Below are 17,466 nucleotides of genomic sequence, written 5' to 3'. Positions count from 1 at the left end.
GGGAGGGAGGACAGAGACGAGGTTGGTCAGGAGAAGGGATACGGAAAAGGGCGGGGTCCCGGCGCTCTGCCCCTGCCCCTCCGGGTGAGGAGAGCGGAGGAAAAGAAGGGTCGATTTCGCAGAAGGCCTAAGAAGGTTGCGCGAGACAAAAGCAGGCAGCGGGGTGAAGGGTGCGCGCGGCCGCTGCGGAGGTTGCCAGCGCGGCTTTGTGCGCCTGCGCAGAGTGGAAAAGGAGGAGAGCGAGTTGGGCTTCTGCGCCTGCGTAGAGGTCGGTCTGAGGCGAGGTTTCTCACCGCTCGGGAGGCGAACGGGTTTCAGAGGCCCCAGCACGCATGCGCGAGACTTTCCCTCACTCCAGGAAAGGTACTGGATTCCAGACCGTTAGGCACAGCCGCCGTCTCCTGGTTGCTGTAGCAACAGCGTAAGCGCGCTCGCTCCCCTCCCGCAGCGCAGGCGCAGCAGGCGACGTAAAGGGCACTTCCGGAAGAGCGGTAATTTGGCAGTACCGCCTCCTGGCGGGCGGGCGTGGAAGCCTCCGCCCGAACCTGTCGTTTCCCGGTCCCAGCCGCGGTCGCTCCCGCCAGCGGTCGCTCCCGCCAGCGGCCACTGAGTCCCGGCCCCTGCCACCGCGCCTCTAGTCGAGCTAGCCTCTTTCCCGGAGCTCTACCTCTCCGAGTTCCCTGGGGCACAGCTGCTTTCCCTCCTCCCGCCCCTGCCGCCGGCGGTGCTAATTACACCCTGTCTCCCCGAGCTCCGGCTCCCTGCCTGACCGCCCGCTCCATGCAACTCGCCGGAGCCCCCGTCGCTGTCTCCGCGGCAACGGACACCCCCTCCAAAAAGGAGCCGGGCCTAGTTTATTCCAAATTTTATCGTCTCTCTTTAATTTAAATTCTCTGAATAATTCATTCTTGTCCGGAATGCGGGTGGAGAGCTCCTGGCAGAGTAGGCCAGCCTCTCCTCGGGGCTGGGGGTAGAGACGGGGTATGTACAGTGCCTGGCCCCGCAGAGAGTCTCGCAGTGTCCCCCGGAGGAAGCGCCCGGTGAGGGCAGGATGGTGCAGCTCGCGTGGGAGGGGTGCCAGTGTTTGGGAAAGGGCAGAAACCGACCCCTGGACGTTTGGGAGCCAGGCTAAGTGGACGCCCCTCCCCAGGGGATGCAGAGAAAGGGGAGGCTGCTAGGAACGGGAGAGGCAAGAAGGGGACCGGATCTATACACGAGGGACCTGGGGTGGGAGTGGGGATCTGCAGGAGCAGGAGAGGCACGTGCAGAAGCACCCCAGGGCCTCTGGAGGAGCACGCCACTCATGCACACGCTCGCCCGGTGCCAGGAGGGACACAGGAGGGAGGGAAGTGGGGGCCGAAGGGCGCGTCCCGGGCCAGGTGGGGCAGGATCACCGCTTGAAGCGATAGGTGATGGGGAGCAGCAGCTTGCTCTTCTTGAGCGCCTGCACCTTCTTGAGGGTCTCGTCGTCCAGGGCCAGGAAGCAGCGGCGCGAGTACTCGAGCAGACGCTCCTTAGAGGGGTCGAACTCGCCCACTTCTGCCAGCTTCTCCGGGGCCACGATGAGCAGCTCCGCAATGGGCGTGGTCAGTGCCACCGTGTTGCGATCTACTCGGTGGTGCTCAAAGGCCCGAGACATGCTCTTCAGCTTCTGGAAGGTGCCCAGGATCTTCTTGTAGCGGCAGAGGACTCCGTCTGCATCCTTCACTGCAAGGCCAGGGCAGGCAGAGAGGGAGACATGAGGAACAGAGATGGACATGGGAGGCAGAGATGGGGCACGGACAGCGAGCCCCGAACCGGAAGAACCAAGAGAACAACATGGAAATCCAGAGGACACGTGGGTGAGGAGTCAAGAGGTGGTGGGAGACATGGAGACAGAGCGAGACAAGTGGAAAAATCAGAGAAGGCAGGCCCAGAGAGGAGTTGTTCCCAGCCCCCCTGAGCCTCACCCCCTCCCCTTGTTACTGATGAGAAACCTGAATCTCAGACAGACCCCAGATGGCAAGGCTGGTGAGGGTGGACTGCAAAGTAAGACCACACGTGGACAGTCTGTTTGGGACAGACACCCAGGCTAGGGGAGAAGGGAGGGCCTCCTCCAAGGTCACAGCAAGCCCCCAGCCCAGACCCCTTGAGCTCCCACCCCAAGGGTGCCTTGCTCACCCCGCTGCCTCTCCCGGGCCTTAGGCTTCCCAAAGCGCCTCCGGCCAGCACCTCCCTTCTGCTTCTGTCTCTTCCTCTCCACGGTACTGCCTTCTTCAGACGCTCCGCTGAGCGAGGAGGCCGCCGACTCCGGATCTGAGGCCTCGCCCCCAGCCCCACCCCGGCTGTCCCCTTCAACCCGCCTGGGCCCAGGCTTCACCCGGCAGTGGTCCTCTGGAAAGAGGGAGAGAGAGACCCGTACACATGAACTTCCAGAACAGGAGGGAGAAGGAGGCAAGAGGCCATCTACAAGATGGGGACAGATGTCACATTGTATGGGTCCCCAGGAAAGGGGGGGCCTCAACTGGGGCTGGAGCCCCCAAGGAGGCCAACAGACAGTACAGCATAGATGTTGCAGTCCTTAGCAAGAGGGCTGAGTGCATTTGGGGGCGGAGATCACAGGTGCAGCACGGGTTCATGCCCCACAGACTCCTAAGCTCTATGGCAAGAGATCTGGGAGAAAGACTGAGAGAACCAAGACAGGACCAGACACTTCAGAGTGTGACTCTAGACTCCCAGGGTGGAGGAGGGCTTTTTTGGGGACTCAGTGGGACCTCCAGAAGAGTAGACTCTCAAAATCTGGGAAGCAAGCAAGGCCTTGGTTGAGGTGGGGGATTCAGACCCTGAGAGAAATCCCTGGCTCTGGGTCCAGCGGGCTGGGGGGATGTCCAGTGTGGGGGTTTGCACTGAGAAAGATCAGAAGGCCCTGAGCCAAGGCATCCTAGGTAGGTTCCCATCTGTGTGGGGAGACAATGGGAGGTCCCAGCAACCCAGGCCACAGGTGGTCCAGAGCAGCGGGGTCCCCAGTAACACAGATATGGAAAAAACAGACTCCTTGTCCAGGCTATCAGGTGACTCACAGGGGACTATGAGGGCCTGGGAGGGAGCCAGCCAGGGGCTGAACATCATGTGGAGGAGAGCAGGAGTTGGACTCTCCAAAACAGGGTGTTAAGATTTGAAAAAGGAAAGCCCTGAGCATCCCTGGCTGGGATTGGCCACAAGATTCTGCCCATCAGCAGTGGCAGGAGTTGAGCAGGAAGGAAGCTGATCCTGGGGTCCTAGAAACAGCCTTGGGAGTAGGGAGAGATCCCCACTGGGCCACCAAAGGATGAAAGCAGAGAAGGGCTCTGTATCCCGGAGAAGGGCCAGAGCCTAGTGTCAGGGCCCCGGAGTGAGGCAAGGGACTCTGCTCTCGTGCCCCACCTGCATCCATGCGGGCCGAGGAGATAAACTTGTCCAGCTGACACCGCAGGAAGTCCCTCTCCTCCTCCAGGTCCTCGATGCGCTTCTGCAACCATGAGTTTCTCTCCAGGGCCATGTGCAGCTGGGCCCTGACACCATTCATCAGGGCCACGGTTGGAGATGCGGCCTCCGGAGACTCTAGGGACACGGGGGAACCTTGGTCACACCCCAGGCCTTAAGGGCCCTGCACCCCAGCTGACTGGGGTCCCTCTGAGCCTTCCCCCCAGCTCACCCTCGAAGTTTCCCCGAGAGGGGCTCAGACTGTAAAAGATCTGTGGGTCTAGGTGGGGCGTCTCATCGAAGGGGATGGAGATCTCGAAGGCCTCATCGTCTTTCTTCACTGGAGGGGAGAGGCCAGGGGTCACCCCAGGGAAGGCCCCAGGCACCTCAGACCAGCCCCCAACCACAGCAGCCCGGGGGAGGAAAGGGCAGGGATTGGGGGGGCGGTGGGGGTCCAAGGGTGAGGCAGGGTCCCAGCTTCCTCACGTGTCCTCCTCCGGCTGTTTCGGTCATTCATGGCGCGGCCTCCGGTGGACCCAGGCAGCTTAGCGCCTCAGGGGCACTGGACAGAAAAGGCAGCCACAGATGGAGGGACACCTCAGGGACGGTGGGGCCCAACTCTTTAGGACTCGGGGGTGGTGCTGATGGGCCAGGATTCCTGGGTCCTTGGGAGGACGCCTCGGGTTTCAAACTCCTGGGCTCCTAGGAAACGGGGAGGCTGGGGGCCCAGACCCCGAGCCACTGAGGGAAGGAGGAGTGGGTTCCCCGCGGGGTCGACTGAGCCAAGACATCCTGGCCCGGATGGGGCCGACTGTCATCACGGATCACCTCGGGGCCAAAAGAAGCGAGAGGCGCAGGGGGGAGGGGACCGTGCCCCAACTTCCTGCCCACGCGCTTCGCCTCCCCACGCCCCTCCCCCGCACTCGTGTGGGCGAGCAGGGCCCCTCCCCCGTGGTGAAGGGGGCGCGTGCGCAGTGCGGGGGAAGGTCACGCGTGGGGATGCGCCCCCGCCCCCGCCCTTTGTCCCCGGGTGGGAGGGGGAGCGATATTGGCCAGGGGTCCCTTCGGCAGATGCACTAGGCCGCGGGTGCAGATGCGGCCACCACCCCCCGCCCACAGGTGCCAGGGGTCGGAGGGGCCAGAGCCCCGCGCTCACCCACCCGCGCGCGGAATCCGGCCAGGGGACCGACAGCGGCGGCGCCCATGCCCGGCGCCGGGGAGCGTCTGCAAAGTGTCGCGGGGAGTGGAAGGAAGCGCCCACCCAACGCGGGCAAGCTGGGAGGCAGAGGCGGCGAGCCTGGGGCGGGGTGGCGGGCCGGCTGGAGCTGGCAGGGACGACGGCACTTCCCCGCCCGCCGGTCGGTGCGTTTTTCCAGGAGCCTCCAGCCCCTGGTGAGACCCGCCGTTTGCGGCCGAGGCGCAAGCTGCACTTGCGCGACGGCCCCTTGCCGCACTACCCCGCCCTCCGCGAAGCCCGGGCAGGGAACGTCAAGAAACTCCCAATTCCTGGAGAGCTGGCGGCTCCGGGATCCCCGGAGATGCACTGAGTCGGGCCCGGGAGAGCGAAGGAGACAACCAGGAAAGTTGAAGCACAGGGAGAATCCTTTTCAGCGGTACCCTGGGAACTGGCCCCACGGACCCCCGTAACCCGCCCCTTCATCTCCCGCCGTCCGTGCATCGCCAGCACAACCGGACCTCACGCACGGTTCCTAGGACCATGGGAGAGTCGGGGGTTACAGTTACCCTCCCTGAAAATAGGGGCCTGGAACACCCCCAGCGCCACCCCTGTGGCAGCGATTAAGAGCTGCTTGGGAGCATTTAGACCCAGTCTTGGCCGCTCCTCCTCCCTTCCCCGCCCCGCCCCTGCCTCAGTTTACTCACCTGTAAAGTGAGGAGCTCAAGGTCCCTTTTAGGTTCCTTGTGAGGGTGGACGGATACGTGCAGGCAAAACGCTCAGGCCAGCGCCTGGCCATAGTCTAGGCTCAAGATCAGGGCGTTGGCAGTGGTATTTGAGGTCAGACAGCGGGAGGCTCTTTCCCTCTCTGGGGAGTGGAGATGGCTAATTTGTTCTTCCACCCAAAAAGAGGTCGGAAGAAGGAATGAGGCCCAGCACAGTGCCTGGCACAAAGCAGACGCGCGAGGACAATTCATTAAGAAGGCAGGTGTTTATTTGCTTCTGGCTGGGTTCCCTGCCTCTCCTCCCAGTCTCCAGTTGCTACTGGAATTTTCGCCAGCCCTGGGAGAGTAGGGCTTTAACCTTGCAGGAAGAGAATGTAAATGTCTGCACCACCCCCCCTCTCCTGCCTGCTTCACATTACAGATAAACTGCTGGCTGGGTCAGAACGTCCAGGGGGAGGGACCTGCCCTAGATCCGTGTTTTGCAAACTACAGGTTCATGGGCAGGGAATTCAATAGGCTAGAATAGAATGGGCAGGAGGAAGGAGAAGTGGACTGCACGTAGCAGAGATTCAGTATTAAAGTTTCGTTTCACATATAGTTTGTGTGATGTATACTGGGTGGCCAAATAAAATGTTTCATACAATAGATCCTAGCTTTAAGGGAAAAGAAAAAGGTTGAAGAACACTCTGCCTCGCTGACGCCCCTTGTGAGTAGCCACGCTAGGGCGGATCCCAGTGCAGAAGGCCAGACTTCCCATGGCCCGCCAGGCAGGCCAAGCATTTCGCACTGGTAAGACCCAGGCGAGATGCTCAGCCCAGCAGCCGGCCATAGTCTAAGCTCGACATCAGGGCACTGTTCCTGCTATCTGAGGTCAGACAGTGGGAAGCTCGTTCCCTCTCTGGGAAGAAGAAATGGCTCATTTGTTCTTCTGCCCAAAAAGAGGTGAGCCAGGCACTTGCTGAGTCTCCCTGTTAGGCAGCAGGCGGGCCAAGCCGCTGTCCCCCCCAAAAAATGTCAAGCTCAAAATGGGAAAGGTGTTTATTGGGTGTCCAGTGTCTGGCTGGGGGTTGGGAGGCTGGTCTGGGGCCCCTTCCCCCAGCACCAACATGGAGGGCCTCAGGAAGCTGGTGCAGATTCTTGACGGCTCCCAACCACGTTTTCAGGCTGGAGAATTTCCACACATAGCACTCTCCCCCCACACCTCCGCTCAGGGCTCAGCCTGAGGCTGGGGGGCTCCACTCTGTGAATGTTAAGGTCTTGTTTTCAGCTCATCTCCAATACACGAAGGCTACTCATGGGCTCCTCCTTCAGGCAGGGCTTGGCCTTTGCAGGCGGTGGGTCTGTGTCCAGGGCTGCAACCCAGCCTTCCGCACGGGCCAGGTGTCTGAGGGCAACGGGAGTCCAGGCTCCCCACAGATCCCCGTGGCACCTGGGGTGCCCCGCAGCCTGGCTCATGGATGCTTCCACCGAGTGTGCTTTTGCAGCGTGTTCTGCTCCATAAACCGGCGCGGGCAGTGGGGGCACTGAAATGGGCGCTCGCCTGAGTGGACCCGGCTGTGCTGGGCCAGCTCCCCCGCCTCGCGGAAGCGGCGAGGGCAGAGCGGACAGCCATGGGGTCGCCCGCCGCCGGCCCGGTGAATAGAGTGGTGCCGAGCCAGGTGGCTGGCCCGCTTGAATGCCTTCCCACAGGTGTCACACTCGAAGGGCTTCACCTCTGAGTGGGTGATGCTGTGCCGCTGCAGGTAGGACATGTACTCGAAGACCCGGGAGCACACGGGGCAGCTGTAGCACTTTTTCTGAGTGGATGTCCCGTCCGCGCCAGGCTCTCTCTGGGACTCCTGGTCCACCAGCACGGTGTACGGCACACCCTGGGTGTCAATAAGCAGGTAGTGGTTGGGCCTCGGAGAGGAGGAAGTCTGGGGAGGTCCTGTGGAGGAGGAAGGTCCGGGTTCTGGAGACCTGCCTGTCCGAGAGGGCGGGGCCTCCATGGCCTCTGCGGAGGGAAGCGCCAGGGGCTGCGGGCAGGGGGACGACGGCAGCACCAGCATCCGGAGGGGTGGCTGAGGCCTGCTGGGCAGGAGAGAGGATGAAGTTACGCGCAGGAGGGAGGCTGGCTGCGCGAGCTCCGTTCCTCCCCCTCTGTGGAGTCTGCTCAGAACCTGTGCGTCCCTGGACTCTGACCTTCTGTAAAGCTTGCAGGGTCCTGGTCCCATCACCCGCTGCGAGCCCGGGCACACCCAGGACCTCGCTCTGTCCTCCTCTGTACCCTCCTCAGGCTCCTGGGCGCCCCTGCACTCCGGCCACCCGCAGGGCTTCCCCAGGCCCCACCCCCTAGACCTGCAGGTCTCGCTCTCGACTCCCCAAGACCCTGACCCGGGTCTGGGTGTCGCCCCATCCTGTTACTCCACCCAGAAGCCTGGTCTACCCCTTCCATGTTCGCCAAGCCGTCTCCGACGGGCTGCCACGCTGAGACCCGCAGGTCCTGGCCCGCCATCCAGCAGGCTCCCTGAGCACCCCTGCGCCCCCCCCCCAGCCCGGCTACCTCCAGATTCCCTCTGGTCCACGCCCATCCAGCTTCTCCACCCCAAGTTCTTCCTGGGTCCTAGCGCTCTCCGGGGCGCCGCCCCCGTCCGTGGCCCGGCCTCCGAGCCCCGCTCCGCGAGTTCTGGGCGGTGCCCTCCCGAGCCCCGCGGCGGCCCCTCCCCGCCCCGCGCACAGGTACTCGCTCCCGGCCCCGCCCCTCTCGCGGCCCGCGGCCCGCTCCCGCCCGCCTCCCGCCTCCCGGCCCCCGTACCCGGTGCAGCAGCCTCTCGGGTCCGGGCGACTCCGGAACGGCCCCGGGCTACCCCCGTGGTCGCAGGTGGGAGCGGGACGGGCGCCTCGGGGTGTCCCCCGGGAGCTGGTGGCACCGGCAACAGGAGAGCGGACCCGGGCGCGGAGAAGAGGGGCGAGGGGAGGAAGGTGGGGGCGGGGCGCCCGGGCCTTCGGGAAACGGATCCGGCCAGAAACACTCGGCGGGAGGAAGGTTCCCAGGGGCTGACGGCCCCGGCTGCCCGCTCCCGGCCGCTGCGCACCCCCCGAGACACACACGCACAGGAGAGCCCCGAGGCGGAGTGCGGAATGTTTATTGAGTACGGGGCGAGGGTTGCGGGTGGACAGGGGGTTTACAGGAACGAGCCAGCCCGTGCCGTGCTCTTGGGTCAGCTCTTCCGCGCACGCGACGGCCGAGCCCTCGGGAGCAGGAGACCCCGGCCCCGAGACGCTGTGCGCCCGCGAGGGCTCGCGCGGCGCGGCCCGGCCGGGGCCCGGTTCCGAGGCTGGCCCCCCGGCCCAGGGAGGGGCAGCGACGGGGCCGGCATCACACCGCGAGACGGGAAGGTAAGGAAGGAAGGGGGTCTCTCCCTCCAGGCAGACGGGGAGACGGGCCCCGGGTAAGGCAGGGCGCGCGTGTGGCAGCGCGGCTGTGCGGCTCGCGGGGCCCCGCCGGCCGGGAACTCAGTGGAGGCGCACGTGCTGCGCCAGCTCCGCGGCGTCCTGGAAGCGGCGGGGGCAGAGCGGGCAGGTGTGCGGGGGGCCGGCCCGGGCGCGGTGCGTGGCGCGGTGCCGCGACAGGTGGCTGGAGCGCTTGAAGGCCTTGCCGCAGGCGCCGCACGTGAAGGGCTTGAGGTCCGAGTGCGACACGCGGTGGCTCTGCAGCCGCAGGGGGCTGGCAAAGACGCGAGCGCACTCCGGGCAGCTGTAGCCCTTGCGCGGCCCCGCTTCTCCCGGCGCGGCCTCGCGCTGGGGCGGGCCCCGGGGCTCCTCCTCCAGCTGCACCGTGTACGTGTATGGGACCCCGTTGGCGTCGATGAGCAGGTGGCGGCCCAGCCGCGGGGGTCGGGGCCCTGCCGCCGAGGACGGAGTGGAGGAAGGGCCTTCCGTCTTGGGGAAAGGGGGAGCCTTGGGGGGCGGCGGGTCCATGGCCTCTGGGGAGGAGGACCGAGGGTGGGGTGGCCGAGGCGGCAGCAGCAGCATCTGGGGTGTCAGCTGGGAGCAGTGGAGGGGAGAGAAGTTAAAATCGCTACTTGCTGGGGGCAAGTGTCCCATTGCCACGGCTTGGCAGGCCCTCTACACCCCTGACCTACCTCTCCTGCAAAAAAGGAACCGACTCCAGGCTCTGGCTCCAGCCAGCGGGTCCCAGGACAGCCCCACGAGAGCCGGGCATACCCCTGCCCGCCTGCCCCCCGCCCCCGCCCGCCTCTCCGCGGCGGCTCCCCTCCCCCAGACCAGGCCAGGCGGCTCTCTCCTGCCACTTTCCTCCCCCCAGCTCCCCCCCAGTCTGTCAGATTCCCAGTCTGTTGCCTAACTCATTCCTGACGGGTCTTCCCAGGCCCCGGGCCGGCCTAGCAGCCCCGACCCCTGGAAGGCCTCCCCGTCTTCGCACACATCGCGGCCTCGCCGAGACTGCTCTCTGGGTACGCCCCAGAAGGCCAGTTTTCGGCCCGGGCCCCTCTATTCCGGCCCTCCACTAGCACCTCCAGCTCTCGGCCTCCCCCGCGCCGAGCGGACCCGCTGTCCGGGCTTCACGCACATCGGCTGGGGCGCCTCCACGGCCCGCTCCTCTGCACCCACACACCCTGCGCCTTGCTACCACCTCAGGGCCTCCCGGGGGCGCCCTCTCTCCCCCGCCCCTAGACGCGAGCCACCGACATCGTCCATTTCTTCCGTCCGTGCCCCGCGGGGCTTCGGCCCCTCGCCGCTGCCCGCACCGGGGCCCCGGGAGCCCCGTCCCTCCCGTCTGCGAGCATCTGGCACCTCTGTTTCTCCATCCCTCCAGCCCGCTCCTCCGCTCCGCCTCCCTCGGCAACCCCAGCGCCCGGGCCCCCGCCCGCTGCCCGCGGCGCCCTCAGGGCCCCCGCTCTTCCTCCGGTCCCACCCCCGCGGCGCCCGCCCCTCCCCCAGCCCGGCCCGGCCCGGCCTCGCGCCGTCCCGGAGCCAGGCTCCTCCCTCCGTCCCGGCCCCCGTACCCGACGCGGCGGCCTCTCGGGACCGGAGCAGCGGGCCGAGGTCCCGGGCGGCCCGGGCTTCCCCTCGCGAGTGCCGGCGGCGGCGGGACCGAGACTTCCGGGAGCTCCGGGCCCGCGGCGCCGGGGACGCGGGCGCGGGGGGCGCGGGCGCGGGGGCGCGAGGGGCGGCGGCGTCTCTGGAAAAGGGCACCGTGCGGAAACGCGCACGCCGCGACGAAGGTTCCGCGGTCTCGGAGCGGGGGGCTCGCGACGTCCGAGTCCCTGCAGGCCGGGGGTGCGGGGGGAGGGCGCGGGCGGCGGCTGCACAGCGCCAGCCCCGCCCCCGTCCCCGCGGGGGACTGTCCGGGCGCCGCGACGCACACGCGTTAATACCCGGGCTGGCGGCCTGTGTCCGCCCGACGCTCCTCAGGGAAGGGGCGCACCCAGGTTGGTCCACTCGCGGCCGGGCCGTCCCGCGTGCTCCCCGGCGCAGAGGGCGGGCGCGGAGCCCGAGCCCGCGGAAGGCCGGACAGGGCTGGTGTGGAGGTGGGGACGTGCGGCTCCCCGCGTCCCGCTGAGGGGGAAACCGAGGCCCGAGGCGGTGCCCGGCACAGACCGCGGTGCGCGCGGGGAAACCGAGGCAGTGCCCGGCTCGGGCTCGTAGCGCGTCCCCGCACCGGCCGCGCCTGCAGCTCCGTTCCGCGGGGGGGGGGGGGGGGGGGGGCGGTGGCTGCAGCGGCGGCGGGGCGGGGCGCGGAGCCGCACTCGGGGCGCCTGCGGCGGGACCAGCCCCAGAGCAGGGAGTGGCGTGGCGGGGAGCGCACAGCGGAGCGAGAGAAAGGGCGTTCCTGGAGCTCGCAGCCCGGGGGCCCGGGGGAGGGCGGGCGGCCGGGGCTGCTTTGCGGTGCGCTACCAGAAAGAACTGGTCTGTGGTGCCTGGCCAAGTGTGGCCCCCGCAACCGAGGACCGGAGTTTTCAATGCTCTTTCTCTTCAGGTAAATCTCAGTGGCCACACGTGGCTAGTGGCCGCCTGTGGTCTGGGACAGCTCCCGCCACGCTCAACCACTTGCAAACAGGAGGCCTGCAGGCCAGAAAGGATTCAGTGTTTGGTCTGGACCATATGCTAGTTTTCAGTGTTTTACTAGGCAGTATTCAAGAAGCCAGAAAACACACAAACTCAAAATCCCAGACATACTTGGAAAACAATTTCTGGATGTGGCAGTAAGCTGGAGTTGAGAAAGCATTCTTCCGAAAACCTTCCAGAAACCTCCAAACGTGTGGAATTCGGCTAAAACTAAAGCCCCCCTTGCATGGTGCTGGGGCTCCAGGAGGTGTGACGTGGGTCCGGCCTGAGGTGAGCCATGCTGTAAATGCAAGACGCCCCCCCCCCCGATTGTGAAGACTTATTCTGGAAAGAAAAGAGGCAGGACCTTTCATGAATGACTTTTAAATTGATTACGGTTCACAGTGGTCATACTTTGGATATACTGGGTTAAGTAAGGCGTCCCGTTTTGTTTCACATTTTCTAAGTGTGGCTCATTCTGATGCTGTAGGACAGCATTGTTCTCACCGGGCAGTAGGGAGGACAGGGACTGGTGAGCAGAGGGCACACCTTGTGTGCAGGGCAACTACACCATCTGTTTACACTGGGGTTTCCCAGCTCTGACACTACCGGTACTTTGGAACTGGATCATTCCTCGGTGTAGGGGCCTGTCCTCCACACTGTATTGTCCAGATGCCTGTAGCACCTCTCTCGTCCCCACCTTCGCCATATGACAGCAGGCTTCCCAAGTGTCGCCCTGGGCAACAGGGACTCTGGTCTACACAGACAGCTAACCCAATGAGTCTGCTGCCCGGATCCCTTTCTTGAGTTTCAGAACCCTGTAACTACCTGCATCCATGACAGCCGGAGCACCCCCCCATCCCCATCCCCATCCCCAGAAACGACGACAGTGACCAGCACTCTGCGCCCTCACTATGCTGCCCAGCAGTGCTGCGGGTCTGGGTCCTCAGAGCAGACCCCCGAGGCAGGGGCCACGAAGATCCCTTTTATGGGTGAGGTGGCAGAAGCTGGGAGAGATCATGCAATTGGCCTGGGGTCCTCAGGACAACACCAGCTTCTGCCGGACCCCAGCCACAGCTGGTGTCCACTATGCACACTGCAGTTTGCCCCCTGCTTACTGCGACAGCCTCCCACCCACCCTCTGGTACTTTCTCTTTACGGCAATACTGCAGCCCCTGTATTTGTTTAAACCCAGGGAATCGTGTACTCTGTGGACTTAAAACCCTCCGCACTGCACTCAGAATGAAGCCCAGAAGCCCACCAAGCACAGTGCTGCCCCTCCCCCCTCTCCCAGCCTCCAGGGCCTTTATCTGCTGCTCCCTCTCTCTGCAGTTATCGCCCCTCGCCCCTCACCGGGATGGACCCTTTCTGATCACTCAGGTCTCTGCTCAGATGGTACTTCGTCACTGAAGCTTTGCTGACTGAGTCTGAGGTCAAGCGGTGACACCTGGCTCTGCCTCCTCATTCTGTTTCCTTCCAACATCCTGTAGGGCCATCCCTGGTGGTCTGGCTTACTTACCAATTCACCCTTCTGTCTACCTTTCCCACTCCGCAAAGGCAGAGAAGTCCGTCTGGGATGACACTGTATCCTCAGAACCCAGCCAAGGTCTTGGGAGAGGATAGGGGCTCAATTCAGTTTTGGTTGAATGAATGAATGAATGAATGATTTCAATCCCCCCATCCAAAAGTGAAGCATTCCCTACCCACCCCCAGAAAACCCCAATTCTCTCCTGAAACATGGTCACCATGACTCCCCACGTGCACTCGAGTCCAGAACCTTGGATGGTCTCATGCCCCCCTGCCCCCCGTTCCTCAGCTCCCCAGAGCCAGACAGCACCCCTCACCTCACACAGCACCTCGCAGCCCCCGACCAGACCTTGAATTTGCATGGCTCTAGGTGCAAAGGCTCCTGTGTTTTCCTCGACTTGCAACTCTTCCCCTTCCTCTGACTGCAGCCTCCTCCTCAGTCGTCCCGAATCCTGTGCCCTCGCCTCCCAGGCTGGCAGGGACGCTGCTCGCGCTGGCTGTCTGGCATCCCACCCACCAGCTCAGCAGTCTCTCCAGCCTCCTCTAGGACCCATTACTCATGTCCCCGGCCTTCGGCTCACTCTGCCTCTCAGTAATCCGGTGAGGCCGGCACTCCCCTGAGCCTCAGGAACGGCAAGAGGCTTGCATCCGCTCCGCTCCCACAGCCCGAGTGGCAGAGACAGTATCAAACCCGGGCCCCCCCTCCAGCACCCTCCCTTCCCTCCGCAGCCTTCAGCCTGAGCCCATCCTCCGACAGGAGTTTTTCCTGGACCGCTCTCCTCTCAACACCCACCGTTCACTCCACACGACCTTGCAGTCCCATGCAACAAGCCCTTCTCTCCTTTGGCGGAGAAGTGGTCGCCAAGCCTTTGCCTCTGGGTCAGTCTGGGTCTTAGTAATCCACTCACCAGCTTCCTGCCCTCCTCTCTGCACCCCATCCCAGGTCTCCCCGACCCTCCTTTTGCAGGGGTTCTCTGCCTCCAAACCCTTCTGCCCTTGGGGCCACTGAGTCCCACACTCCAAGTCCCTCGTGTCACCCAAAACCCTCACTGCTCCGTTGGGCAGGATCCTCACAACGCCACATCTCCTACTCCCACTCACTCCTCCAAGCCTTGTCTCAGCCGTGCTACCCTAAGTGGGTGCATCGATGCCTTCCCAGAGGGCTCCAGCCCCCCCAGGCAGAGGCAGGTGTGCCTAAGAAAGGTCTCTGGCCAAGAACTTACCCACAAAGGAAAAGTTCCCACATAATTTGGGTTTCAGCTCCACCCCAACAACTTAAGAATCAAAACTTACACTGAGGGGCGCCTGGGTGGCTCAGTCATTAAGCATCAGCCTTCAGTTCAGGTCATGATCCCGGGGTCCTGGGATCGAGACCCACACTGGCCTCCCTGCTCTGCAGGAAGTCTGCTTCTCCCTCTCCCACTCCCCCTGCTTGTGTTCGCTCTCTCACTCCATCCCTGTCAAATAAATAAATCTTAAAAGCCCACCTCACATTGATCTGAGCCTGTCTGAGCAGGCCCCGTGAGTTGGGAAAATAGGGGAGGGGCACGCACACCTGTAGCTCCCTTCTCATCCCAGCGTCTCATTCGTCCCACGACAGATGGGAAACTGAGCTACAGCATGGCACAGCCGTGCACCCCAGGCTACAGAGAGGGGCTGTGGCAGGTCCGGGATCCAACAGAAGGCTCCTGCCTCTCACCCTGAGCAGAGTTGGCTGGAAAACCCCAAGTCATTTCCTCTTCCAGGACCGAGGAAACAGGGGCTCAGATCACACAGCAATTAAGACCAGGGCCTCTAGCCATCTGTACCAAAAACAAGAGTCCACAGAGTTTCCGTGGCCTCTCCGCCGTCCAGCAAGTCCCTCCAGCCCGCACGTGCCGCGCCCGGGCCCCAAAGAAGGGAGGCCTCGCTGCCGCGCTCGCAAGCTCGGGCCACGCGCCAGAGCGGGTGAAGCCTTGGCTCCCGGGTGCATGCAGGGATCATTGGGGGCAGCGAGGGCGGGGCTCTGACCCGAGGGCCTCCTCCCTGCACATGAGCACCCCGGCCACTGGGACGGGTCCGAGACCGCCAGTGGGGCCCTGGGGCAGCTGGGGCCGCCAAGGGGCCCGGACCCAGGCGGGAAGAGCCCGGGCAGGCCTCCCTCCGGGCGCCCAGCCCCCGTCCCCGGTGAGCTCCAGGGGCCGCCCCTTGCATGCCCGCCGCCACTGCCAAACAGCGGTTCCGGCGCCACAGGGGGACCGACAGCAAAACCAGAAGGGGCCGGCCACTTCCCGGTGGCCACACAGGAAAGACAGGCCGGAACGGTCACCGCGACAGCGAAGCAAGCCCGGCCCCGACAGTTAATACATCCCCCGGCGGCCAGTGTCCCAGGGCTGGGTACCCCGCTGCCAGGCCCTCTGCGGGCCAGGGTCCCGGAGTCCACGGTCCCCAGATCCAGCGCAGGAGAGGAGCCTGGGGCCCAAAGACAGGACGAGAGCAGACTCGGGGGAGGGGTGTTCGCGGGGGCAGAAGCGGCCTCCACGCGTGGAAGCTAAGCCAGGGCGTCCCGGAATCCCGACGGGCCGCTAGAGGAGGGCCTGCGCGGGCGGTGACCGAGGGACCCCCGGCACCCCCCGAGGCTGGACTTCCCGCGCTCCCCGGCTCGCCCAGGCCCGCGGCGTCCATCACGCGCTCGGCGGTGGGCACGGAGACCCTCCAGCCTCCCCCGGACCGCGCGCGCCCCGCGCTTTCCTTCACGCCGCCGCCGGGCGCGGAGGACGCGGCTGCCCCCGCCCCCCGCCCCTTCGCGCGCCCCGCCGGAGAGCCGCCGCCGGACCGCGTCCCGCAAGCCCGTCCTGCGGCCCCGGGCGGCCCCGCTCCGCACGGCCGCGCCGCCGCCCGCCCCGCCGCCGCCCGCCCCGCCGCTGTCCGCCCCGCGCGTGCCCCCGACCGCCGCCCGCCCCGCCGCCGTCCGCCCCGCGCGTGCCCCCGACCGCCGCCCGCCCCGCCGCTGTCCGCCCCGCCGCCGCCCGCCCCGCGCGTGCCCCCGACCGCCGTCCGCCCCGCCGCCGTCCGCCCCGCGCGTGCCCCCGACCGCCGCCCGCCCCGCGCGTGCCCCCGACCGCCGTCCGCCCCGCCGCCGTCCGCCCCGCGCGTGCCCCCGACCGCCGCCCGCCCCGCGCGTGCCCCCGACCGCCGCCCGCCCCGCCGCCGCCCGCCCCGCGCGTGCCCCCGACCGCCGCCCGCCCCGCGCGTGCCCCCGACCGCCGCCCGCCCCGCGCGTGCCCCCGACCGCCGCCCGCCCCGCGCGTGCCCCCGACCGCCGCCCGCCCCGCGCGTGCCCCCGACCGCCGCCCGCCCCGCGCGTGCCCCGACCGCCGCCCGCCCCGCGCGTGCCCCCGACCGCCGCCCGCCCCGCGCGTGCCCCCGACCGCCGCCCGCCCCGCGCGTGCCCCCGACCGCCGCCCGCCCCGCGCGTGCCCCGACCGCCGCCCGCCCCGCGCGTGCCCCCGACCGCCGCCCGGCCCGCGCCCCGCCCCCGGGCGCTCCGCTCCGCTCCTTCCCACCCCCCACCCCGCGTGCCCGCCGGAGCCTCGCCTCAGACTCTCCGCAGAGCCCTCCCCCTCGGCGCGGGGCCCTTCAGCTTCCGGACCCTGACTCCGGACACGGCTCTTTCTGCCCGTGCGGCCGCCCGGTCGCTGCCCCCAGGGCCTGAGGACGCGGCGGGACCCGGTCTTCCGGGAACCCTAAAGGGGCCAAGACCCCGACCGGAAAGGAAGGGGGGCGTTCACGTGAAAGCCTTCCGGGGGGAAACACAGGCCCTCCTAAGAACGGTTCCAGGAACCTGGAGTTCCACTGAGCGGACCTGAGGGTCTCCTTCACGGCCTCGGCAGGGAAAACGGAGTGAGCAAACCGGAGCGAGGCAGATGCGCCTGCCTTCCCTTCCGAGGTGACCAGTTGTGTTTTTAGGGGACACCTGCTGCAGCAAGGAGCTCTCCTGGGGCTCGTGGGGGCGACAAAGACCAAAATATTGAACTGTCACCCCAGGGAGACCTAGGGAGGGGTGGCAACCAGCAGACCAGAGGCATCGCCGGAGACTCCTGCGCGGGGGACACGCGACCTTCAAAGGACAAGGACAAGGACCCCAGAGCCAGGACGGCGACGCAGAGCTGGGACTCGGCTGTCTCTCATCCCATTTTGTTCACTTTAGGGAAACTGTGCGGGGGCCCCTGAGAGCACAAGGCGTAAAACTGGACAGTTCGGGCTGAAAGCGAGGGCGCGTCCTCAGGGAAAGAGCGGCCCAGGCGTGGCGCAGCCCGGCGGCTCCCACAGCGGGACTGGGGGGTCCGGGGCTGGCCGGCTCTGCGCCGGTGAGCCTGCTGCCCGGGGGAAACCAGACAGCAGAAGCCGGACTCCCTGCTGACCGTCTGGAAGGCCTGGGCCTCCATCGGGAGCTTATGGCAAACTGCAGATTTTAATGAAGCCGCTTGGAAAAGACAGGGTCCCAGTCTAGTCTCCGAACAGTCAGACCCCAAGTCTGCCCAGGTGAATCTGAGAAGTGTCCTGTGACAC

At 66.0% G+C, this 17,466-nt stretch overlaps 3 protein-coding genes across 14 annotated transcripts; all 3 read right to left on the bottom strand.

The window, feature by feature from the left end:
• Positions 1 to 851: 851 nt before the first annotated feature.
• CCDC106 (coiled-coil domain containing 106) lies at positions 852 to 5,736 on the bottom strand. Of its 3 annotated transcripts, none has more exons than XM_080827641.1 (6): positions 5,323 to 5,736; positions 3,928 to 4,003; positions 3,674 to 3,781; positions 3,403 to 3,579; positions 2,161 to 2,373; positions 852 to 1,707 (listed from the first exon to the last, which is right to left on the bottom strand). In XM_080827641.1, exons 2-6 carry the CDS (start codon positions 3,956 to 3,958, stop codon positions 1,391 to 1,393), a joined length of 846 nt encoding a protein of 281 aa, XP_080683767.1. In that variant the 5' UTR covers positions 3,959 to 4,003; positions 5,323 to 5,736; the 3' UTR covers positions 852 to 1,390. The 3 variants fall into 3 exon arrangements, with proteins under 3 accessions (XP_080683767.1, XP_080683766.1, XP_080683768.1); XM_080827640.1 differs by lacking the exon at positions 5,323 to 5,736 and adding an exon at positions 4,602 to 4,657; XM_080827642.1 differs by lacking the exons at positions 3,674 to 3,781; positions 5,323 to 5,736 and adding an exon at positions 4,602 to 4,851.
• On the bottom strand, positions 5,727 to 8,273 carry ZNF581 (zinc finger protein 581). 6 transcript variants are annotated; one of them, XM_080827647.1, is made up of 2 exons: positions 7,883 to 7,995; positions 5,727 to 7,407 (listed from the first exon to the last, which is right to left on the bottom strand). In XM_080827647.1, the coding sequence occupies exon 2, from the start codon at positions 7,386 to 7,388 to the stop codon at positions 6,792 to 6,794; it is 597 nt and encodes a 198-aa protein (XP_080683773.1). In that variant the 5' UTR covers positions 7,389 to 7,407; positions 7,883 to 7,995; the 3' UTR covers positions 5,727 to 6,791. The 6 variants fall into 6 exon arrangements, with proteins under 6 accessions (XP_080683773.1, XP_080683772.1, XP_080683771.1 ...); XM_080827646.1 differs by lacking the exon at positions 7,883 to 7,995 and adding an exon at positions 8,135 to 8,273 and having other exon boundaries at positions 6,362 to 7,407; XM_080827645.1 differs by lacking the exon at positions 7,883 to 7,995 and adding an exon at positions 7,766 to 7,860 and having other exon boundaries at positions 6,362 to 7,407.
• A 174-nt stretch (positions 8,274 to 8,447) lies between these two features.
• On the bottom strand, positions 8,448 to 10,670 carry ZNF580 (zinc finger protein 580). 5 transcript variants are annotated; one of them, XM_080829694.1, is made up of 2 exons: positions 10,347 to 10,670; positions 8,448 to 9,366 (listed from the first exon to the last, which is right to left on the bottom strand). In XM_080829694.1, the coding sequence occupies exon 2, from the start codon at positions 9,352 to 9,354 to the stop codon at positions 8,836 to 8,838; it is 519 nt and encodes a 172-aa protein (XP_080685820.1). In that variant the 5' UTR covers positions 9,355 to 9,366; positions 10,347 to 10,670; the 3' UTR covers positions 8,448 to 8,835. The 5 variants fall into 5 exon arrangements, with proteins under 5 accessions (XP_080685820.1, XP_080685821.1, XP_080685819.1 ...); XM_080829695.1 differs by lacking the exon at positions 10,347 to 10,670 and adding an exon at positions 10,135 to 10,234; XM_080829693.1 differs by lacking the exon at positions 10,347 to 10,670 and adding an exon at positions 10,030 to 10,158 and having other exon boundaries at positions 8,454 to 9,366.
• Between the last annotated feature and the right edge of the window lie 6,796 nt (positions 10,671 to 17,466).

This window comes from Martes martes, assembly GCF_963455335.1.
Source record: "Martes martes genome assembly, chromosome: 17".
NCBI lineage: Eukaryota > Metazoa > Chordata > Mammalia > Carnivora > Mustelidae > Martes > Martes martes.
Note: the sequence above shows the minus strand (reverse complement) of the source record. Positions and strands in the feature narration are given on the sequence as shown.